The sequence below is a fragment of the Chelonia mydas genome, chromosome 3 (assembly GCF_015237465.2).
Source record: "Chelonia mydas isolate rCheMyd1 chromosome 3, rCheMyd1.pri.v2, whole genome shotgun sequence".
NCBI lineage: Eukaryota > Metazoa > Chordata > Testudines > Cheloniidae > Chelonia > Chelonia mydas.
The window spans coordinates 179095591-179117233 of NC_057851.1; the positions used below are offsets into that span (position 1 = coordinate 179095591).

At 44.5% G+C, this 21643-nt stretch overlaps 1 protein-coding gene across 9 annotated transcripts in view; it reads right to left on the reverse strand.

Moving 5' to 3' along the window:
* Positions 1-21643, reverse strand: part of CCDC88A (coiled-coil domain containing 88A) — a 357211-nt gene that overhangs the window by 225896 nt on the left and 109672 nt on the right. For all 9 annotated transcript variants that reach the window (XM_007070064.4, XM_043543868.1, XM_007070062.4 and 6 more), the window contains exons 4-6: positions 19046-19115; positions 8040-8098; positions 3104-3187 (exon numbers count right to left, since the gene is read on the reverse strand). In XM_007070064.4, the coding sequence (XP_007070126.2) occupies positions 3104-3187; positions 8040-8098; positions 19046-19115 (213 nt within the window). The remainder of the gene's footprint in view (positions 1-3103; positions 3188-8039; positions 8099-19045; positions 19116-21643) is intronic.

Sequence of the window (21643 nt, forward strand, 5' to 3'; positions counted from 1 at the left end):
AAAAGGAATTCAGATTCCTTCATGGGTCATAATACTTTTTGTCTGCTTGCTTGCACGTCAGTCCTACTATCACCAGGATTTGCCATATTGTTCTTGCTGGGTCTAAGATAGTCTCATTAATCAGGAGGGCAATCTTGGAGGAGGACGAGGAGTGGGGGATGTCAAAGAGCTGATGGTGGGTGTCCTTGACTTCCTTCAATGGTATCTTAAGGGTGTCCACCATCCTCTTTGCCAGCTCCTGGAAGAGATGAAAGTGGTCTGCCAGATATGGTGGGGAAGGCATAACGGTCAGGAAAGAAGGAAGATATAGTCCTCAGTGTCACCTCTTTCCCGGTATCACCCTCCTGTTTCTCCAGGATGTCTTGTGGAGGTTCCAAAGCTCTGGAAGCCGCGGCTGAAGGGGTATGCCTTGAGGGATCCCAGACGAGGCTTGGAGCTCGAGAGACATGTTGGCGGTATGCTTCCCACGGGTCCCAATAAGACCACAGGGGTGGTGGTGGCATAGAGCGTGGTGGCAGTGCCGATGGGTGGCTGTACCATGATTTCGGTGGTGGGGACATCTGCAGGTATGGGCCTTGCTTGTACTGAGCACCATATGAAGCCTGAGAGGAGTACTGGGATGTTCTTTCCTCCAGCTCACTGTCTGAACTTTCGCTAGAGAGTTGGGGATTGAGGCATGGCAGCGGTGACAATTCCCATGCCAAGCAGAGGCTCAGTGCAGAGGTTGCAGTACCAAGAAGCAGGGATCCCAGTACATCCGATATACAGAGGTCGCTGGAGTGGAGGAATTCTGTTGGTATTGACTGCCCCAGTGTTGGGTGTCAGAGGCGGACAGGGGTCTTGTCCATACGACCTGCTCTGGTGCCGGGTGAGACATTGATGATAGTACCGATAATGATTCGCGTATTTGGGCTGCCTTTTTAGCGGAGTGCTTACTCCTGTCTCTCGGTGCCGATGACTCGGTGCCCGTGCCCATCAGGTCCGTGGGCATGTCAACAGTACCGACTGCTGTTGGTCTCTGTGAGCCATGAGTTCTGGACTAAGATGGTCTTGGTGTCCAAGATACCAAACAAGATGCAGAATGCCTATGGAGATCTCGGGGCTCACTTTTGGGAACTTCTGGCTCTCCTCTAAGATGACATCTAGGAGGGGTCAGCAGTCTGTTTCTTCGATCCACACCCCTTAGACGGCTGTGGAGAAGATTCACGTCTATCCAGGGACTTGCAGCACAAGTTCTGCGTGGTCTGAAAGCAGCCTCCATTAAAATAATCTTCTGCCTGAGCAGTCTGTTCTTATGGGAATGTGGCCAGATTTGCTGGCAGAGACTACACTTTTTCTGGATGTGGCCCTCCCCAAGGCGACAAATGCACTTAAGAGTCCTTGTCTGTAATCGGAATTGCCTCTTTGCAAGCGAGGCGCTTCTTGAAAGCCGGTGAACCGGGTATACCCAATGTGGGAGTGGGGAGGAAGGATCCCTGGAAGGGAAAAAATAAGCAGGAAAATGAAGTTTTGGGGGGAGTTTTTTTTTTTTTTTTAATTTTTGGTGGGATAAAATAAGAGGGAAAAGAACAATAAACTATACTGTACTAACAAAATAACTATATAAAAGTGAATAAAGCAAAATCCGTCTCTAATAAGGGGCAGTTGAGAAGTAACTGAGGCGGCTTAGCCCGCGTGTGCTCGCTAGCCTCGTGGCGCAGCACGAGGGGAGACCGACAGCGCATGCGTGGGCCTAATGAACACTACTACTGAAGTTCTACAATCAGCAGTGGGGGGGACACAAACAGACCTACCATGGAGCACCCATAGGGACACTACTCAAAGAAAAAATTGGGTTTGTTTAGTTTGGGAAGAGAAGTCTTGGGGCACGTGATAAGTCTTCTAGTATATAAAAGGTTGTCATAAAGAGAAGGGTGATAAATTGTTCTCCTTATCCACTGAGGACAACACAAAAAGTAATCGCCATTGCTGCAATTTAAGCCCATTAAAGGTTAGACATCAGGAAAAGCTTCCTAACTGTAAGGATAGTTAAGCATTGGAACAAATTATCTATGGTATCTCAGTCATTGGAGGTTTTAAGGAACAGCAGGGATGGCCAAACGTACAGACCCTCCAAGCAGCATATCACAATCTTCAGAAGTTCGAGAGCTGGGGCTGAAGCCCCGAGACACCCCCCCACACACACACACTTCATTCTGCCAGAGGCAATGCGAGGGGGAGGCATGTGGTATCACATGCCCCTCCCCCCAGATTTTTGCCAGGGTTTGCTGGCTAGGTCACATGGTGCTGCCAGCCCCACCCCTGCACAGCAGCTGCTGGATCTGGCAAGTTGGGAGCTGCGGCCGTGGGGAGAGGCAGCGGCAAACAGCTGGGAGCTGCAGGAAGAGCTGCTGCCTCTCCCCGCAAAGCTAAAGCGACAGCCCCTCCCTGCACCTCCCAGGTGTTTCCGGATGCCTCTCCACACGGAGCTAACGCCTGGGAGCTGCAGGGAGGGGCCGCTGACGATAAGAGGTGGGGCATAATTCAAGCTGTTGAGGGTGCCGAACCTTCAAATTATGCCCCCTCACTCTCAGCAGGCACCAGTCGTCTCTGGCAGAAGCCCCTAGCACCACCACCGGGCAGAAGCCCCAAGTCTCCCCTCCTCTCAGTCTGGTAGACAGAGAATGGGAAAGGAGTGGGGGGTTCCACAAGCCATACTTTAACTGTAAAAGAGTTTGCTGCAGTTTGGCCACCCCTGGGTTAGACAAATACGTCTCAGGAATGGTCTAGATAATACTGACGCCTGCCTCAGTGCAGCGGACTAGAGTATATGATCTATCAAGATCCCATCAAGTCCTACACTACTATGATTCTGTGATGGAAAAAACTATTCAGTATGAAAAAAATGTTTTTATTCAAGTACCACCTTTAGAAAGAAATGTGATTTACTCTCACTCTTATAAAATAAAGCCTTCTCAATTAATGTTCTCTAATGCAATCGTTTAATGCTAATGTCAAATAGATTTGCCTTGTTTTTGACTAAATAAAATTATTCTTCTTTCCTTAATATTCCAGCAAAAATAAAAATCACTTGGATATCAGGTAGTACAAAAGTAACAAATACCTCTTGAATGTGGGCAGCAACAGCTGCTCTTGTATCAAAATCTAAACCTTGGATTCTTTCAATGAATTCTTCTTTTTTCTGACACTAAAAGAAATACATTAACCACAATTATTTATCGTATCTCCTTAGTATATCGTGAGAGCTGAAAGCTGACGAAAAAATAATTATCAGCTGTCCAATCCCCTAACTGGCTAGTACAGATTAAATGTAATTGTAGCAAAATATTGTAGTTTCTGCTTGACTTTTAATATTAGTGAACTGACACTATATTCACTTTGAAAAAAATTGATGAAGGGGGGCTTCTTAAAATTAACTTATTTCTTGCTCAGATTCTATGATGATGTTTACTTCATAAATACCTTTTCTTAGTACTCAAACAGCCAATCTCCCTGAACTGTTTTTTACACTGTTCAATTGAAACCAGCTGTACAGTATACTCTACTTTTCTAATTAACTTTGACGCAATCAAAAATAGCGTATTTAGAAAAGTTTAGCATAGTTTAAAAAAACCCCACAACTTTCATGGATAAACTGGTCATTAATTTAATGAACTATCGTAGGTATGATCTTTAATCAAATTGGATAGTTACAAGCTAATCATGTTATAGGCCCTGATCCTGCAAAAAGACTTAAATACAATTTTACCTTTACACAGACAAGAAGTTATGTTATTTTCAGATCAGGAGACATGGATCATGTGATGTTTTCTAATAATTTTATTTTCAGTAGGTCAGTGTAGATTTCATTTAATCTGATTGAGGGGGATCAGCAAAGTAGAAGAAAGATTTATATGCACATGAATAGTGCAACTAACCATACACACACAGATCAGCAGGCGCACAAGTCATTGCTGGATCGGTGCCACAGTGAGTAAATGTTACTCAACTGAGCCCTCTCAGACTAAATTCAATCTACACTAGCCTTTTGGTATAATAAACATAAAATTTAGGGCTACCGATTAATCGCACTCAACTCGCACAATTAACATAAAACAATTAATCGCAGTTTTAATCGCATTGTTAAACAATAGAATCCCAACTGAAATGTATTAAATATTTTTGGACGTTCTTCTACATTTTCAAATATATTGACTTCAACTACAACACAGAATACAAAGTGCATAGTGCTCACTTTATATTATTTTTTATCACAGATATTTGCACTATAAAAATGATAAACAAAACAGATAGTATTTTTCAGTTCACCTCATACAAGTACTGTGCTGCAATCTCTTTATCATGAACGTATAACTTACAAATGTAGACATTTTTTGTTACATAACTGCACTCAAAAACACCACAGTGTAAAAATTTAGAGCCTACAAGTCCACTCGGTCCTACTTCTTGTTCAGCCAACCGTTAAGACAAACAAGTTTCTTTACATTTACGGGAGATAATGCTGCCTGCTTCTTATTTACACTGTCACCTGAAATGAGAACAGGGGTTCGCATGGCAATTGCAAGGTAATTACATGCCAGATACTAAAGATTCGTATGTCCCTTCATGCTTCAGCCACCATTCCAGAGGACATCCTTCCATGCTGATGATGCTTGTTAAAAAAAATAACGTGTTAATTAAACCAAGCCTGAATTCCTTTGGAGAGAATTGTATGCCTCCTACTCTGTTTTACCCACATTCTGTCATATATTTCATGTTACGTTTCATCCCAATACCCAGCACTCGACCCAAGGTTTAAGAATCTGAAGTGCCTTCCAAAATCTGAAAGGGACGAGGTGTGGAGCATGCTTTCAGAAGTCTTAAAAGAGCAACAATACGACGCAGAACCTACAGAACCCGAACCACCAAAAAAGAAAATCAATCTTCTGCTGGTGGCATCTGACTCAGATGATGAAAATGAACATGCATTGGTCTGCACTGTTTTGAATCGTTATCGAGCAGAACCTGTCATCAGCATGGACATTTGTCCTCTAGAATGGTGGATGAAGCATGAAGGGACATATGAATCTTTAATATCTTGCAACGGCGGCTACGATAGTGCCATATGAATGCCTGTTTTCACTTTCAGGTGACACTGTAAACAAGAAGCAGGCAGCATTATTGCCCGCAAATGTAAACAAACTTGTTGGTCTGAGCGATTGGCTGAACAAGAAGGAGGACTGAGTGGACTTGGAGGCTTTAAAGATGTATTTTTTTAAAGTTTTGAACGCAGGTATGTTTGTACATAATTCTACATTTGTAAGTTCATCTTTCATGATAAAGAGATTGCACTACAGTACTTGTAAAGGGGGAATTGAAAAATTTTTTCTTTTTTTCTTTTTCTTTCTTTTGTTTTTTTACAGTTCAAATATTTGTAATCAAAAATAATATAAAGTGAGCACTGTACACTTTGTATTCTGTGTTGTATATTAATTGCACCACTAATCACAATTAATTTTTTTAATCGCTTGATATCCCTAATAAAATTGTATTACAGATCATCATCATATGATCCATGTCTTCTAATCTGAAAATGACTATCTCAGCTTCACCTTGATACTTTATGATATCTGTACCAGATAATTAACTGATGCTAATTTAGTTCAGCTTTACCTTTTCAGTTCATGCCAGACTTTCAAACCCTGGCCTTTACTTATGCAAGTACAAATAATTACAGTAACTCCTCACTTAAAGTCATCCCGGTTAGCATTGTTACATTGCTGATCAATTAGAAAACATGCTCATTTAAAGTTGTGCAATGTTCCCTTATAACGTTGTTTGGCAGCTGCCTGCTTTGTCCACTGCTTGCAAAAAGAGCAGCCTGTTGGAGCTAGCTGGTGGAGGCTTGGAAACAGGGTTGGCCGGCAGCCCCTCTATCAGCTCCCTGCTCCCCTAAGTTCCCTGTGCAGCAGCCACCTAGCAGGCTATCAATTGCCAGCAGTTCAGTTGTCCCTCCCCTAACTGCTGTGTGCTGCTCCTGCCCTCTGCCTTGGAGCTGCTCCAAAGAGCTTCCTGCTTGCAGGGGGGGGGGGGGGGGGGCGGAGGCTAATGTCAGAGTGTCCCCCTCCCCTCACTCCTGCTCCCCCATCTCCACAGGGGAGGGGACAGGAAAGGGCTCAGAATGTAGGGAGCTTGCTGGCAGCAGCTACTGTATCAACTTGCTGATCTACTTAAAAAGGCAGTGTACCTAGAGTGGGGTAAGCCTACTTAAAGCGGCAATGCACATCTCTCTCACACACACACACACTGTGTCTCTGTCTCTCTCTGCCATGCTGTCTCCCCTCCCTCCATTCCTGCTGCCTTGCTAATGTAGCCTCACACTCTACAACAATGTGTTAACCATTGAGGGCTCAGCCAAGTCCTAGTTCATCATTTAGCCGTTAGGCATTCCCTGGGAAATACCCCCCCCCCCCCGACTTCACCACTTCAACCAAGCTTCACAATCATCATTTCTGTGTACAGTATTGTTTGTTTAAAACTTATACTGTGTGTGCATATGTATCTATATATATATAAAATATAGTTTTTTGTCTGGCGAAAAAAATTTCCCTGGAACCTAACCCCCCGTTTATATTAATTCTTATGGAGAAACTGGATTCGCTTAACATCGTTTCGCCTAAAGTAGCATTTTTCAGCAACATAACTACAATGTTAAGTGAGGAGTTACTGTATGAGCACAATTTAGAACGTGTAGCAAAGATAATTGACAATTTTAAGGTGCCAATCCTGATTAGTGGGTTACAATGCCAAAATGGAGGCCTGGTTAGAGCTACGGTGAAAAGGTGGGACTTATTTCATAGATACCAAAACAAACATCAAGTGACTGTTATCCTATGAAAATGTGTTATTCCATTACTATTATATCTTAAATATACAACAGAATTTCACCTACATCTTATTTTGCTCATTACATTATACTTTGCCAGTCAATGTCCTGTCATATCCACACCAGTTGGGTAAACCCAGACCTTGCCTGTAATTCTAACGTGCACATTAAAGGTCAGTTTTATTTCCATTATTTATTTAAGGCTACCACTCTGAATGCCTTATTCCCACTGGTGAACAATCACTCATGTAAATAATCCCATTGAAGTCAATTAGATAAATTCATGGAGAATAGGTCTATCAATGGTCATTAGCCAGGATGGGAAGGGATGGCGTCCCTAGCCTCTGTTTGCCAGAAGCTGGGAATGATAATTACCTGTTCTGTTCATTCCCTCTGAAGCACCTGGCATTGGCGACTGTCAGAAGATTTGGTTTGACTCAGTATGCTCGTTCTTATGTTCTCATGAGATTAATTGTGTAAGTAAATATTTATCAATAGGATTAAAGGGTTCATAATTTGGCCCTAAGATTGATAAAGACACACTTTCTATGATTTGCAATAGAAACTTTGATTATAGGGAATGCATAAGGGAGTTCAGTTATTTAGTTTCAATTGAACTAAAATCAAGCACACAAATAGGCAGCCTAGATGCAAATATTTTCTTTTAAAAGAATATTTTATAACGCTTTTTCTTCAAAAGTAAAATAATTCTTTGATAGTTTGAACGACCTTCTTAAACAGATTTTATGAAAGGGGGAAATATAATTTACTTCTAACTTTAGAACACCAAGAAAACTAAATAAAACAAATTAACATTAATAAAACAAGAAATGCTAAAAATTAAGGTTGCTCAAACAATATTAACTCATTCATGTTGTTTGTGTGTCATATTAAGCATTCCAATTTTGCTTACTAAATGTAAACCTTAATACATTAAGACAAAGATACTTTGTTATTTATTTATACTATAAAATATACAGAATTTGCAATGTCACCACCTTAATATTGTTAAAGCAATCTTAAAACTGTTGGAATTTCCTGATTTGAGTTAATGCTGTATTAAAAAACAAATTGGGGGGATGAGGAGAGGAGAGGATATGTTTGCATCAGGGAACAACCATTAAAAATGTGTAATACAACAACAGCATGTAAAGAAACATATTTAAAAACTTACCTGAACTGCACAGCCAAGTAAGAGTAAAAGTAGTTTTTTAATTTCTTCAGTGCCTGGTTCTAAAATAAAATAAATTATTGTGGGTGCAAGTAACTGTTCAGATAGGGTTTCAAATCTGATCTTTCTTTATGAAAAGCTCTTTTACTAAATTGCACATTTTATTTATCACCATTATCTTTATACAATTGAGCATTTTGGCTTAGTTCAGAATAGTAACAAAGATGATGAGGGAATGTATCTCAAAGCTTTCAGCTCCTTGTTCCTTTGTCTTTTAAGATAGTAACTTTCAGCACACACACACACTTGATTACTCACAAGTAGTTTCAAAAACAAGAGGAGGTTACTTACTGTAACTGGAGATCCTTTGAGATGTATGGTCCCTATTTGAATCATAGAATATCAAGGTTGGAAGGGACCTCAAGAGGTCATCTAGTCCAACCCCTTGCTCAAAGCAGGACCAATCCCCAATTTTTGCCCCAGATCCTTAAATGGCCCCCTCAAGGATTGAACTCACAACCCTGGGTTTAGCAGGCCAACACTCAAACCACTGAGCTATCCCTCCCCCGACTCCAGACATGACTGCGAATGCGCACCACGTGCCAGAGCTGTTTGTAGTAGTGTCTGTTGATCCACACATGCATAGGCCATACGGTGTGTCCGAGGCTTTAAGAGGCTGTGCAGGTCTACACCACTACAGGTCCCTCTTACCAGCATGCAATGGATCCCGCAGCAGAGGGGATTGAAAGCGGGTATTGGAATCCAAATAGGGACGGACCACACATCTTGAAGAAACCTCAATTACAATAAGTAATCTCCTCTTCTTCTTCGAGTGATAGTCCCTATATGGATTCCAGATGTGGGTGAGCAGCAAGCAGTGTTCAGCCTGGAGATGGATGGAAGGACTCACAAGAAGTTACAGTCTGTAGGACGGCACAGCCGACTGCTGCATCCACCACCGCTGCTGCAGCAATGGCATAGCGAGTGGTAAAGGTGTGGACAGAGACCCACGTGTCCGCCTTACAAATGTCCTCCCATGGCATGTCCACTAGGAAGGCAGACGTGGTAGCACATGCCTGTGTGGAGTGGGCCATTGACTCCCGGAGGCAGAGGAACGTGAGAGAGGGTATTCCTCAATGCAATGGGAGATCCATTAAGAGGGGCACTGGGAGAAGAGGGCATGGCCCCGGCAGTGTTCTGTGATGGCAAGGAAGAGGCTGGGTGAGACGCGGGTCCACTGGAGATAAAAGGTCAGTGCCCGGCAGACATTGAGAGAATGCAGCGTTTTCCCTTTGGGGGAGATGTGCAGTTTGGGGTAGAAGATCGGAAGGTGGATGCACTGGCTGAGGTAGAATTGAGAGGCCACCTTGGGGAGAAATTTGGGGTGCAGGCACAGAGAGACTTTGTCTTTGTGGAAGACAGTAAAGGGTGGGTCGGCCATCATGGCCGCTAGCTCGCTCACCTGTCTTGCCGAGGTGATGGCCACCAAGAAGATCATCTTCACAGAGAGGTGGGCGAGAGAGCAAGTTGCGAGAGGTTCGAAGGCAGCTTAGTGAGGGCAGAGAGGACGAGATTCAGGTCCAAAGAATGGGCAGGATTCCACACCGACAGGAAGGCATTGAGTAGGCTACGCAGGAAGAGGGTGGTGGTCAGGTGAGTGAAGACCAAGGAGCTGTCCACGGGGAGGAGGAAGGCACTCAGCATCGCCAGGTGGACGCAGATGGAAGAGGTGGCAAGGCCTGAGAAGGTACTCCAGGAGGATGGGAATGGAGATGGAGTCCAGAGGGTAGTGATGGCGGTGCACCCAGGTGGTGAAGTGTCGCAATTTTGCTTGGTAGACTGCTGTCTGCTGTGTGTGAGGATGTTGTGCATGGGTATCGAATGTGCATTGGTATGGAACATGCTCTGCCTACACATGAACCCCATCCAAATACCAACACATAAGGGGGAGCAGCTTTCAGCTGGAGTGCCACAGGCAACCTTACACCTGTGTGAAGATATCGAGGAGGAGGGGAAGGCAGACCAGGGTGCGAGCAGAGAGGTGGAGGACATCAGTGAAACAATACTGGCAAGGCCAGGAGGGGGCTACCTGAATGACCATCATGCAGTCCTGCCACACCTCGCTCAGGACTTGCGGGAGCAGGGGAATGGGTGGAAAGGCATAGCATAGTTTGGTGGTTCAGTGCAAGAGAAGGACGTCGCCCTGTGATCCTGGCCCGAGGGTTCCTCTGGAACAGAAGAGGGGAAGTTTCTGGTTCGCAGCAGTCACGAAGAGGTGATATGCACAGAAGGACCTGCTGAGTGTGTCCACCAGGGAGTTGCTGGTGCCCAGGAGATGCATGCATGGAGGGTGAACCCATGCGTGAGGCACCAGTTCTAGAGGAGAATGGCCTCTGCACAGAGGGAGAAGGACCAGGCACTGCCTTGCTTGTTGATATACATAACTGCTGTCATGTTGTCAGACAGCAGCTGAATGTGCCGGGATCTAATGAGGGACAGGAACACCCAACAGGAAAGGCGGGCAGCCCGCAATTCCAGAATGTTGATGTACATCCACACCTCTCGCGGAATCCAGTGGCCCTGTGCCATATGGCCCTCCAAATGAGCGTCTCCCCAAGCAAGGGAGGCATCCGTGGTAAGAGTGGTGTGAGCAGTGGGAGGAACGAATAGAGCGCTGACCAAGATTTTGGACGGGTTGGTGCACCATGTGTGGGAAGCCAGGATGGAGGAACTGGGTGGGAAGCAGGACCAGTTTGTTCAAAAGGTCCAATTGCAGCATGCAGATTGACCGGAGCCAGAGTTGTAGGCAGTGGAGATGCAGGCCGCCATGCAGCCCCGGAGGGAAAGGCACTGGTAGATAGTGCATATGCAGTTTGTGGCGTAGCTGCGTGATGAAAAAGGTAAGGGTAGCAAAACAGTCCGTTGGGAGGAAGACTCGGCCCACGAGAAAATACAGACATGCCCTGATAAACGTGAACATACAGGTAGGGACGAGAACTGACTTGTCCTCGCCGATACAGATGCCCAGGCCAGCAAGGAGAGCCCAGAGGGTGTGGATAGTGGAGAGAAGATAGGTGCACGACGGCACAACAAGGAGCCACTCATCCAGGAAACACGGAGTGCCCAAACCAACTCATGTGGGCTGCAGTGACAGCAAAGACCTTTGCAAACACTTGGGGAGCAGTGGTGATACCAAAGGGAAGGACCCAAAACTGGTAATGAGAATGTCCCACCATGAAACGGAGGAACTTCCGATGAGCTAGGTGGATGTCAACATGGAAAGAGGCATCCTTCATATCAAGAGCCGTGAACCAGGCTCGAAGGGGAAGGGATGGGCGAACGAGAGGGAGCGTGACCATGTTCAGCAACTGAAGGTCCAGAAGCACGCGACGGCCATCCCCCTTCTTCAGCATAAGGAAATAGGGGGAATAGAACCCACAGTCACAGTAATGACGAGGAACTCATTCTATGGTGTCCTTCCGGAGGAGGCTGTGGTGGGAAGGATTCCCATGGCCACCAAGGGGTGGACGACGAGGGAAAATGAGAGGAACTCTATCAAGTACCCCGGTGGATGATGTCCAGAACCCATCAATAATCTTGCCCAAATTTTGGGTGAGCCAGGCAAGATGGCCCACAAAAACGATCTGGGTCACTGTGGGAGAGGTAGGAGGAGGTTAGCAGGTCTCAAGGGAAGAGTCAAAATGGCTATTTGGACAGATGGTGTGAGGGAGCCGAGGCAGCAGAAGTGCCAGCGGCGAAATTAGTCAACAGTGTGCCCTTGTTGCCAAGAAGGCTAACGGCATTTTGGGCTGTATAAGTAGGAGCATTGCCAGCAGATGGAGGGACGTGATCATTCCCCTCTATTCAGCATTGGTGAGGCCTCATCTGGAGTACTGTGTCCAGTTTGGAGTCCCACACTACAAGGAGGATGTGGAAAAATTGGAAAACGTCCAGCGGAGGGCAACAAAAACGATTAGGGGACTGGAGCATATGACTTATGAGGAGAAGCTGAGGGAACTGAGATTATTTAGTCTGCAGAAGAGAAGAATGAGGGGGGATTTGATAGCTGCTTTCAACTACCTGAAAGAGGGTTCCAAAGAGGACGGCTCTAGACTGTTCTCAGTGGTAGCTGATGACAGAACAAGGAGTAATGGTCTCAAATTGCAATGGGGGAGGTTTAAGTTGGCTATTAGGAAAAACTTTTTCACTAGGAGGGTGGTGAAGCACTGGAATGGGTTACCTAGGGAGGTGGTGGAATCTCCTTCCTTAGATGTTTTTAAGGTCAGGCTTGACAAAGCCCTGGCTGGGATGATTTAGTTGGGGATTGGTCCCGCTTTGAGCAGGGGGTTGGACTAGATGACCTCCTGAGGTCCCTTCCAACCCTGACAGTCTATGATTCACTGTAATAGCAGTGTCGCTGGATGTGCGGATGACAGTAAGACGGCTCCTGGGGACATTGAAAGTAGGGCTGGTAGGTGGCACGGAAAGGGTCTTTGTTGCCTGCAGGTCGTGGCTGAGGTGTAAATACCAAGCAACCACAAAGTGACACGGGAATCCTTGAAAGAGTGGAGGAATTTGTCTGTCTTGTCACTAAAGAGTTTTTGGTTGTCAAAGGGGAGGTCCTCAGTGGTCTGGATCTCCGTAGGGAAGCTGGAGAATTGGAGCTAGGAATCCTGGTGGAGCATGACACCGGTCACTAGAGTGTGGGACGCAGTGTCAGCGGCTTCGACTGCAGCTTAGAGAGCCACCTTGGCAACCAGCTTGCCCTTGTTCGGCAGCATCTGGAAATCTTGCTGTTTCTCCACCAGGAGAAAAGCCTGGAGCTCTACCAGCTTCAGGTAGGAAAGGAAATTGTATTTTGCCAAAAAGGCCTAGTAAGTGGCAATACAGAACTGGAGGCCCACAGAGGAATAAACTTTGCACCCCAGAAGGTCCAATTTCTTCACCACCCTGCTCCTCCTCTTTCCCCTGAAAGCCTGTTCCCAGCCAAGCCAGAAGCCGGCGCGGGACCAGGGAGCTCAGGCTCCTCCAGCTGCCTGGGGTAGGTGGGCCCGAGAGTAAGCCCTGACCCATGTCTCTGCCCAGGACAGGTGGAGGGCTCCACACAGCTGCCAGTGCATCTCTTATGCCAACCCAGCTCCAGCGGGGGGGGGGCGAGGCTTTGAAGCCAGGCTATGGTAAGAGTGGCCCAGGCAGCTGTGGGGAGACACAGACCTACCACCTGCCCTGGGTGGGGGGTCCAGGGTGAGGGGACACGGTCTGGGGGCTGCTCTCAGGTCCCCCCACTCTGGGCAGATGGAGGGTCCACGGCTCCCCACAGCTGCCTGGGCTCCGGCTGCCAGCCTGGCCAGGAGGCGGGGGCCTTGGGGGGGAAGAGGTGGGGCAGGGGTGGGGCCCATGGCAAAAAGTGGATGGACCAGGCCTGTCCACTTTCAAAAAAGTGGGAGGGCCTTGCTCCGCCCCCTTTTCCGGTGCCTCTGGCGGGGAGGTGGCCTTGAAGTGTTGCTGGCGGGAGCATTCAGTCACTGCATGGATCACAAGTGAATTGGGTGGTGTAAACAGGAAGTCTGTACCCTTAAATCAGATGAAGTAGCGGCATTCAGTGCACTTCGTAGTAGGGACACAGGAGGCTGGGGTGCGCCAGACCAGTTGGGCCAGTTGGAGGATGGCCACGTGGATAGGGAGGACAGTCCGGGAGGGTCCCAGCAGTTGCAGAACATCCAGGAACAGGTTTTGCAAGTCCTGGACCTCCTCCACCAGGAGGTTGAGAGCCACAACCACTCACCAAAGCAGGTCATGGTATTGGCTATGGTCGACTTGAGGGTAGAGGGAAGGAGAAATAAGCGCATCGTATGGGGACAATGAGGCCTTAATGGGAACCGTCAGTGCCAGTGGAATGGGAACCTCCTACAGTTCTTCATAAATGGAGGAGGGTGCAGTATGGTGGCAGCGGCAGCACCCCGCAGTCCTGGTAAGGGTCACAAACAGGCCAATAGGGTCAAGCGTATGTGTCGTTGGGCATCGGTGGCCCTTGGGGATAGCAAAACCACATGTTGGAAGAAGGTCAGTATGTGGGCAGACAGGGTGGCTGTTGTCGAGGATCCAGGCTGTAGGAGCGAGCAGGTGAGAATGAGGAGTCTGGCTCGGAAACCCACTCAGACTCTGAGGAGAAGCGGGGCTTTTGGTACTGGCTATGCTGTTCGTGCGAAGCAAGACAGTGCAGGGCACTGCTCAGGGAAAAGTAGGAGAGGTTCATTTGCCAGAGATTGAAGCCTTAAGGCATCCATGGAACCAGGGGGAGCCAGCATATGTAAATGCAACTCCTGGGTTCCCTATCAGACTAGTAAGGCCCATAAGAGTGGAGTGAGGTGAAAAAGTGAAAGATACCTCCCTGCTGTGTTCAGAAGGGGAAGAAAAAAATGTGCACTTTTCCACTACCTACACTGGTGGCACAGACAGACACTTGGATCTATTCCTGGCTGCTGTCCTCAATCCTCAAATTGTCCAGACAAGAGCAACATATGCACTGCCATCCTATTTACATTTACTACTTGTAAGCATTCTAGCCAAAGTTTTCAAATTTGTGTGTCTAAATCTAGGCACCTTAAGTCTCTATTTACACACTTAAATAAGTGACCTCATTTTGAAATGTGCTAATCAAGCATATTTCACACTACAGTAAATTAAAACTGTGGGTTTACAGACCCACACCTCTGAAAATTAGACCACTTATTTAGGTACCCAAGTTTGATATTTATTGTATGTTCAAAACGTCAACATAAGTCAATGCAATTACAAAAATCACAAAAACAACAACTAGGATCTCCCATAAATTAAAAATATGTATTTTACTGAGGGAGCATTATTTCAGTTAAAAATTGCAGTTGGCAGGATCATGCCTCATTCCTGTGGAATGAACTGAGACTGTCCCACGGCTTTTATATTTAATAATCCTGCCAGGATGACAGTCAATCTGCAAATAATCATACAACAATCCCATTTTATTACATTTTCCCCTTCTATATTAAGACAACATTTTCATGGGTATATTGGGATGCCTTAGCTTTCATACTTTTGTATTTTGAAATGCTAAGCCATCATGTGCAAACATGTCTCCCTACAGTATGTTTAATATAAATGCTGGCTATTATTCCCTTACCCGTATCTTGCAGGGAGAGATTTCAGATTTTCCCTAAAATACCTCACCGAGTGCACGTAATTTTCAATGGATCCAACCCAAGACAGGATTTTAGTGTTCCACCATTAGAAATATGCCATTATATTAAGGAAGTAACAGAAGAACACAATAGTGCCATGCTGGATCATGCCAGTGGTCCATCTAGTCTAATATCCTATCTTCCAACAGCAGTCTGTACTAGATGCTTCAAAGAAAGGTGTATGAAACCCTTGAATACACAGTTATTGAAGAACCTGTCCCCCAGGGAAAGTTTCCTCTTAAAACCTAAAAGTTAGGGACTGGTATGGCCTGAAGCATAAGGATTAATACTCTTTCCAAAACTCTTATTTAATCTTTGAATCCAAATAAGCACCCAGTTCTTTTTTGACATCTGATAAATTCCTAGCATCAGTGATGGAGGCAATAAGTTACACAGGCAGTGTGCATTAGGTGAAAAAATATCAAATTATCAATTCTGATTTTGTCACTTTCAAATTTCATTGAATGTCCCCTTGTTCTTTCATTATGAAATAGGATGAACAGAAGACCCTGATTTACCTTTTCTACATCATCCATTATTTTATATATTTTTATAACGTTCATCTTATTCCTTTTCTCTCAACTTTTCAATCACTGTTCATGAGAATTTTTCCATACCTCTTATTCTCACTGCCTGGCTCTGAAGCACCTCTATTTCTGCTATATAATTTTTGAGAACTGAACACCGGACTCCAAGTGAGGGCATACCACTGATTTATATTATGCATTGTAATTCTTTCCAAATGATTTTCCAGCCTAACATCGTTTTTGCCTTTTTTTTTTTTTTAAAATCACTGCTGCAGATAGAGCAGAGCTCTTCATGGAATTTTCCCAGTGATGGCCAGGCCTTTTACCTGAGCTGATAGTTAAATTAGGACCACGTAAGGTATATGAGTAGCTCAAATTACTCATTGTAACGTACATTTCACACTGTATCTGTGAACATTGAATTTCATCTCCCATCACGTTGCCCATACACTTAACCTAATTAGGTGTGTCTGAAGTTCCTCTCAGTTTTCTCCCATCTTGAGCAAAAAGAAAAGGAGGACTTGTGGCACCTTAGAGACTAACAAATTTATTTGAGCATAAGCTTTCGTGAGCTACAGCACACTTCATCGGATGCATTCAGTGGAAAATACAGTGGGGAGATTTATATACACAGAGAACATTAAACAATGGGTGCTACCATACACACTGTAACGAGAGTGATCAGGTAAGGTGAGCTATTACCAGCAGGAGAGCGAGGGCGGGGACCTTTTGTAGTAATTATCAAGGTGGGCCATTTCCAGCAGTTGACAAGAATGTATGAGGAACAGTGGGGCGGGGGGCGGGGGAATAAACATGGGAAAATAGTTTTACTTTGTGTAATGACACATTCACTCCCAGTCTTTATTCAAGCCTAAGTTAATTGTGTCCAGTTTGCAAATTAATTCCAATTCAGCAGTCTTTCGTTGGAGTCTGTTTTTGAAGTTTTTTTGTTGAAGAATTGCCACTTTTAGGTCTGTAATCGAGTGACCAAAGAGATTGAAGTGTTCTCCGACTGGTTTTTGAATGTTATAATTCTTGATGTCTGATTTGTGTCCGTTTATTGTTTTACGTAGAGACTGTCCAGTTTGGCCAATGTACATGGCAGAGGGGCATTGCTGTCACATGATGGCATATATCACATTAGTAGATATGCAGGTGAACAAGCCTCTGATAGTGTGGCTGATGTGATTAGGCCCTATGATGGTGTCCCCTGAATAGATATGTGAACACAGTTGGCAAAGGGCTTTGTTGCAAGGATAGGTTCCTGGGTTAGTGGTTCTGTTGTGTGGTTGCTGGTGAGTATTCGCTTCAGGTTGGGGGGCTGTCTGTAAGCAAGGACTGGCCTGTCTCCCAAGATCTGTGAGAGTGATGGGTCGTCCTTCAGGATAGGTTGTAGATCCTTGATGATGTGTTGGAGAGGTTTTAGTTGGGGGCTGAAGGTGATGGCTAGTGGCATTCTGTTATTTTCTTTGTTGGGCCTGTCCTGTAGTAGGTAACTTCTGGGTACTCTTCTGGCTCTGTCAATCTGTTTCTTCACTTCAGCAGGTGGGTATTGTAGTTGTAAGAACGCTTGATAGAGATCTTGTAGGTGTTTGTCTCTGTCTGAGGGGTTGGAGCAAATGCGGTTGTATCGTAGAGCTTGGCCGTAGACAATGGATCGTGTGGTGTTCCTCAGACGTTCTTGTCAACTGCTGGAAATGGCCCACCTTAATTATCACTACAAAAGGTTCCCCCCCCCCCCGCTCTTCTGCTGGTAATAGCTCATCTTAAGTGATCACTCTCATTACAGTGTGTATGGTAACACCCATTGTTTCATGTTCTCTGTGTATATAAATCTCCCCACTGTATTTTCCACTGAATGCATCCGATGAAGTGAGCTGTAGCTCACAAAAGCTTATGCTCCAATAAATTGGTTAGTCTCTAAGGTGCCACAAGTCCTCCTAAATAATTTTGTCTCATCTTCAAATTTTGCTACCTCACCGCTCATCCCTTTTCCAGATACTAAATATATTAAAGTACAATGAACCTGGTATTTAACCTTGTGATACCATACTGTTAGCCTTTTCCTATTACAAATATTAACCATTTACTCCTATCTTTGTTTTCTCTCTCTTAATCAGTTTTTGATACATGACAGTACCTGGCCTCTCACATCTGATTTTACTAACATTTTTAAAAAATGAAGGACTCAGTCAAACAAGACAGAAGCAGGTGTTAAATGATCACAGGCAATAAAAGAAAAAACTAATACAAAGAGATGAGGTCTCTGAAGCAGGTAAAAGCAAATCCATGGAATGTTTTGAACTATAACATGCAATAACTGAACAGTCTGTGGTGTTTGAGAATGGCAGGAACATGTTCAGACTTCTTACTACACATGAGAAATGAGGCAGAAGTATTCTATTTATACTAAAACCTAGGGAGCTGAGACCCAGGCTGTATGTGCACACAGCTCCCAGAAGTGAGCCTCCCAGCTGGGTCGACAGATGTGTGCTAACGGGCTTGCGCCAGCGCTCTAAAAATAGCTGCATAGACAACAGTTTGAAGTTGCAGCTGGAACTCGGGTTCTGAAATCCGCCCCACCCCTTGGCTTCAGAGCCTAAGCTACAACTTCAAAGCACTATCTATACAGCTATTTTCAGAATGTTAGTGCAAGCCCCTCTACCTCAAGTCTGTCAGCCATGGCTGAGAGACTTGCTTCCATGGGCTATATGGACATACCCTGAGTGTCCTAGGAGAAGATAGCAGCAACAGTCAAGATTAGAAAAGATAAAGTCACAAATGAGTGGAGGCACAGTACCCAGGAAAATGGGATATGTTACAGACACGGCTATTGAGACAGATTTACAGATATGGGAGGCGAAAGGAAAGCTCAGGGTCAAGGATAATGTCAAGATTCAAAATAGTGGATTTGACAAGAGAGATAACAGATAGGTAGTTTTGTTTGAGATGGTTTCTCTTGCCCAAGAGAAATAATTCCTCCTGTCATGCACTGAAGCATGGCATAGAAAAAATTAAAAAGACAGTTATCGTTTAATATAAATCCCAATGGGAGCATCTCTACCTCGAGGTTTTATTTGTTTAATATTTTGTGGTTTTTATTGTTGACCTTCAGATCTGAGCAGAAGCAATGAAATTCATCATTCTGTAGTCAAGTGTTTGCTAAAATTTTCATCAAGCCCTCTGGCGTGGCTCATTCCTACCTGAGCTACATTTTCAATGAGCTAACTACAAATTTAAAAAAAATAAAATAAAAAATACTTACCAGAAAAAGGATTTTTGCCAATTATTAAGACATTTGGCAAAGACATCATGATCAACTGCTGCAAAGTCTCCTGTGGAAATTGATAAAATTAATATTTTTAATTCATGTGTATTGAACCAAGTCAAACATCAAACGCTAATCAAACTTAAATTGAAGTTAGTGAAATAGGAGTAGCTTCTAAATAATATATATCTTAATTCAAACTCATTCACACATATTCTAGATTTAACTATTTGGGCTTTGTAAAAACCTTAAAGCTTTGCATCAGTTCTACAAAAGCTTTGTTCTCTTTCTGTTGGCTGCAGAACTCTTATAACTGGGCACTGAAGTGTAGTGAAGTCCCAGTATAGTGAAATCCCCTAGTGGCACAGAGCCAGCCTACAGATCCTGAATCAAAGGAAGAATGCAGCAAAAAAAAAAAAAAAGGCTTTTAAATTAGCTGATGTTTACAGTCCTATTAATAGACAATTGATAAATGTATTTATTTACTTTGTACTTTATTTAAGAAAATGAAAATTACAAATATTGGTCATTCCACTTTCTACTAGCTGTTGTTTTGCTTATATGTTTTAACAGAGAGTTATGCAGGTATTAAGTAAATCTAAAACAAAATACACAGGTATTCTTAAAATGCTTAAAACTGTAAGTGAAGCAAACTACCATGAAAGCTCCACTTTCCTTTATTTCCAAGTACATACTTTTGGAGGCTTACCTGGACTTGGATTTGTGACAATTAATGTTTTTAACCGCCACCCATCTGTGTAGCTGCACTGGTATGATTCTGAGTGCAGAGAGGCAAAGTCACTATTTGCACGAGGAGATTTTAGCCTGGGGTAAGACAGTCTACACTAGGGAGCGCTTCAGCAAAACTACAGTGACAGTTATTCACTGAATGCTGTAATTAAGGCAAATCCCCAGTCTAAACAGAACCTAATTCTTTTGAGGCAGAGTGGTTTATTTTCAGTGCCCACATGTTTATACCACAGCAGACGCCACCCCACGTGAAGCTTTGAAATAACATTTTTGTATTTCTCATTATGGCACAGATTCAGCAACATGTACAATACCAATACCCAACACAAAATATAATACAACATACACACAATATACAATACACTCTAGTGCAGTGGTTCTCAAACTTTTTTTTTCCACAGACCATTTGAAAATTGCTGAGGGTCTTGACGAACCACTTAATGATCTTTCCAAATGTTGTTTGTACTGTTAGCTAACTATTATAAAGCATATATAAAAATAACTTAATAATTAATGTTTTTTTGTTCTACAAATAAAAGCACACACCTTATATTTTAATATCAGTAGTCTTAACTTTCTAATGTGATGGATGTGCCCTTTCTCTCCCGCCGCAGCAGCCCCCGAGCTGGGACTGGGAAGGAGAGGGGGTCTCTCCCTCTCTCCCGCACCGCAGCAGCCCCGGAGCTGGGGTTGGGAAGGAGGGAGGTCTCCCCCCAGCCACAGAGCTGAGGCTGGGAAGGAGGGCCATCTCTCCCGGGCAGCCGCAGCCCTGGAGCTGTGGAAAGTCGCCTCTTTCTCTGGCTGCCACAGCCCTGCACATCCCAAATTTTCCCCACCCTCTCTTCTGACCCCACTGCCCCCCTCCGACCTACCCCCTATTCCCCCCAAGGCTGCCACCTCACCTTACATGTGCATCTTCTCCAGGGTCCAGGCACCTAATTAGTGGAGCCACGCCTGCGTGGCTCCACTAATTAGGTGGGTGGCCCTTCATTATCTTGTGTGCAGCCGCCCAGGCGTGCACCTTAGAGGGAACTATCCACGGACCACCTGAATGGAGCTCGCGAACCACAGTTTGAGAACCTGTGCTCTGGTGATTAACTGCATGTAAGAGAGCAAATTTAAGAATCAAAATCAGAAATGCTAATTCACTTGATGCAGCAAGTCTAAAAATGATGTTTCTGAGGATGGGACTTGTTTTACAGGTAAGTACTGTAGGAGACTTTTACAACTGAAAGTAGGATTCCTTGCAAGTATTCTTAGCTATAGCTAAACACTAATGGGTAACACAGCTTTCAACACATGGTATAGGGATGAGCAAATGTATAGCTCAACTGGTTAAGATTAGAGTAAAACTAATTAGACCTGTGTTGCATATGCCTTAAGTGAGTTATACAGTAGACAGCAGAGAAAGCACGGTGTAAACCTCTTCAGTTCCCTCAGTAAAGGACCAACCACTTGATGCAAAGTTCCCACTGATAGTAACAGCTGTTTAAGCTTTTAAAGACCCTGAACAACATGGCCCAGTAAATTTTACAGAAAATATTTAGGTGGTAGTTTTGACCTATTTAAATATCAAAGATTTCTGATGAATAATCATAGAATCATAGAATATCAGGGTTGGAAGGGACCTCTGGAGGTCATCTAGTCCAACCCCCTGCTTAAAGCAGGGCTAATCCCCAACTAAATCATCCCAGACAGGGCTTTGTCAAGCCTGACCTTAAAAACTTCTAAGGAAGGAGATTCCACCACCTCCCTAGGTAACACATTCCAGTGTTTCACCACCCTCCTAGTGAAAAAGTTTTTCCTAATATCCAACCTAAATCTCCCCCACTGCAACTTGAGACC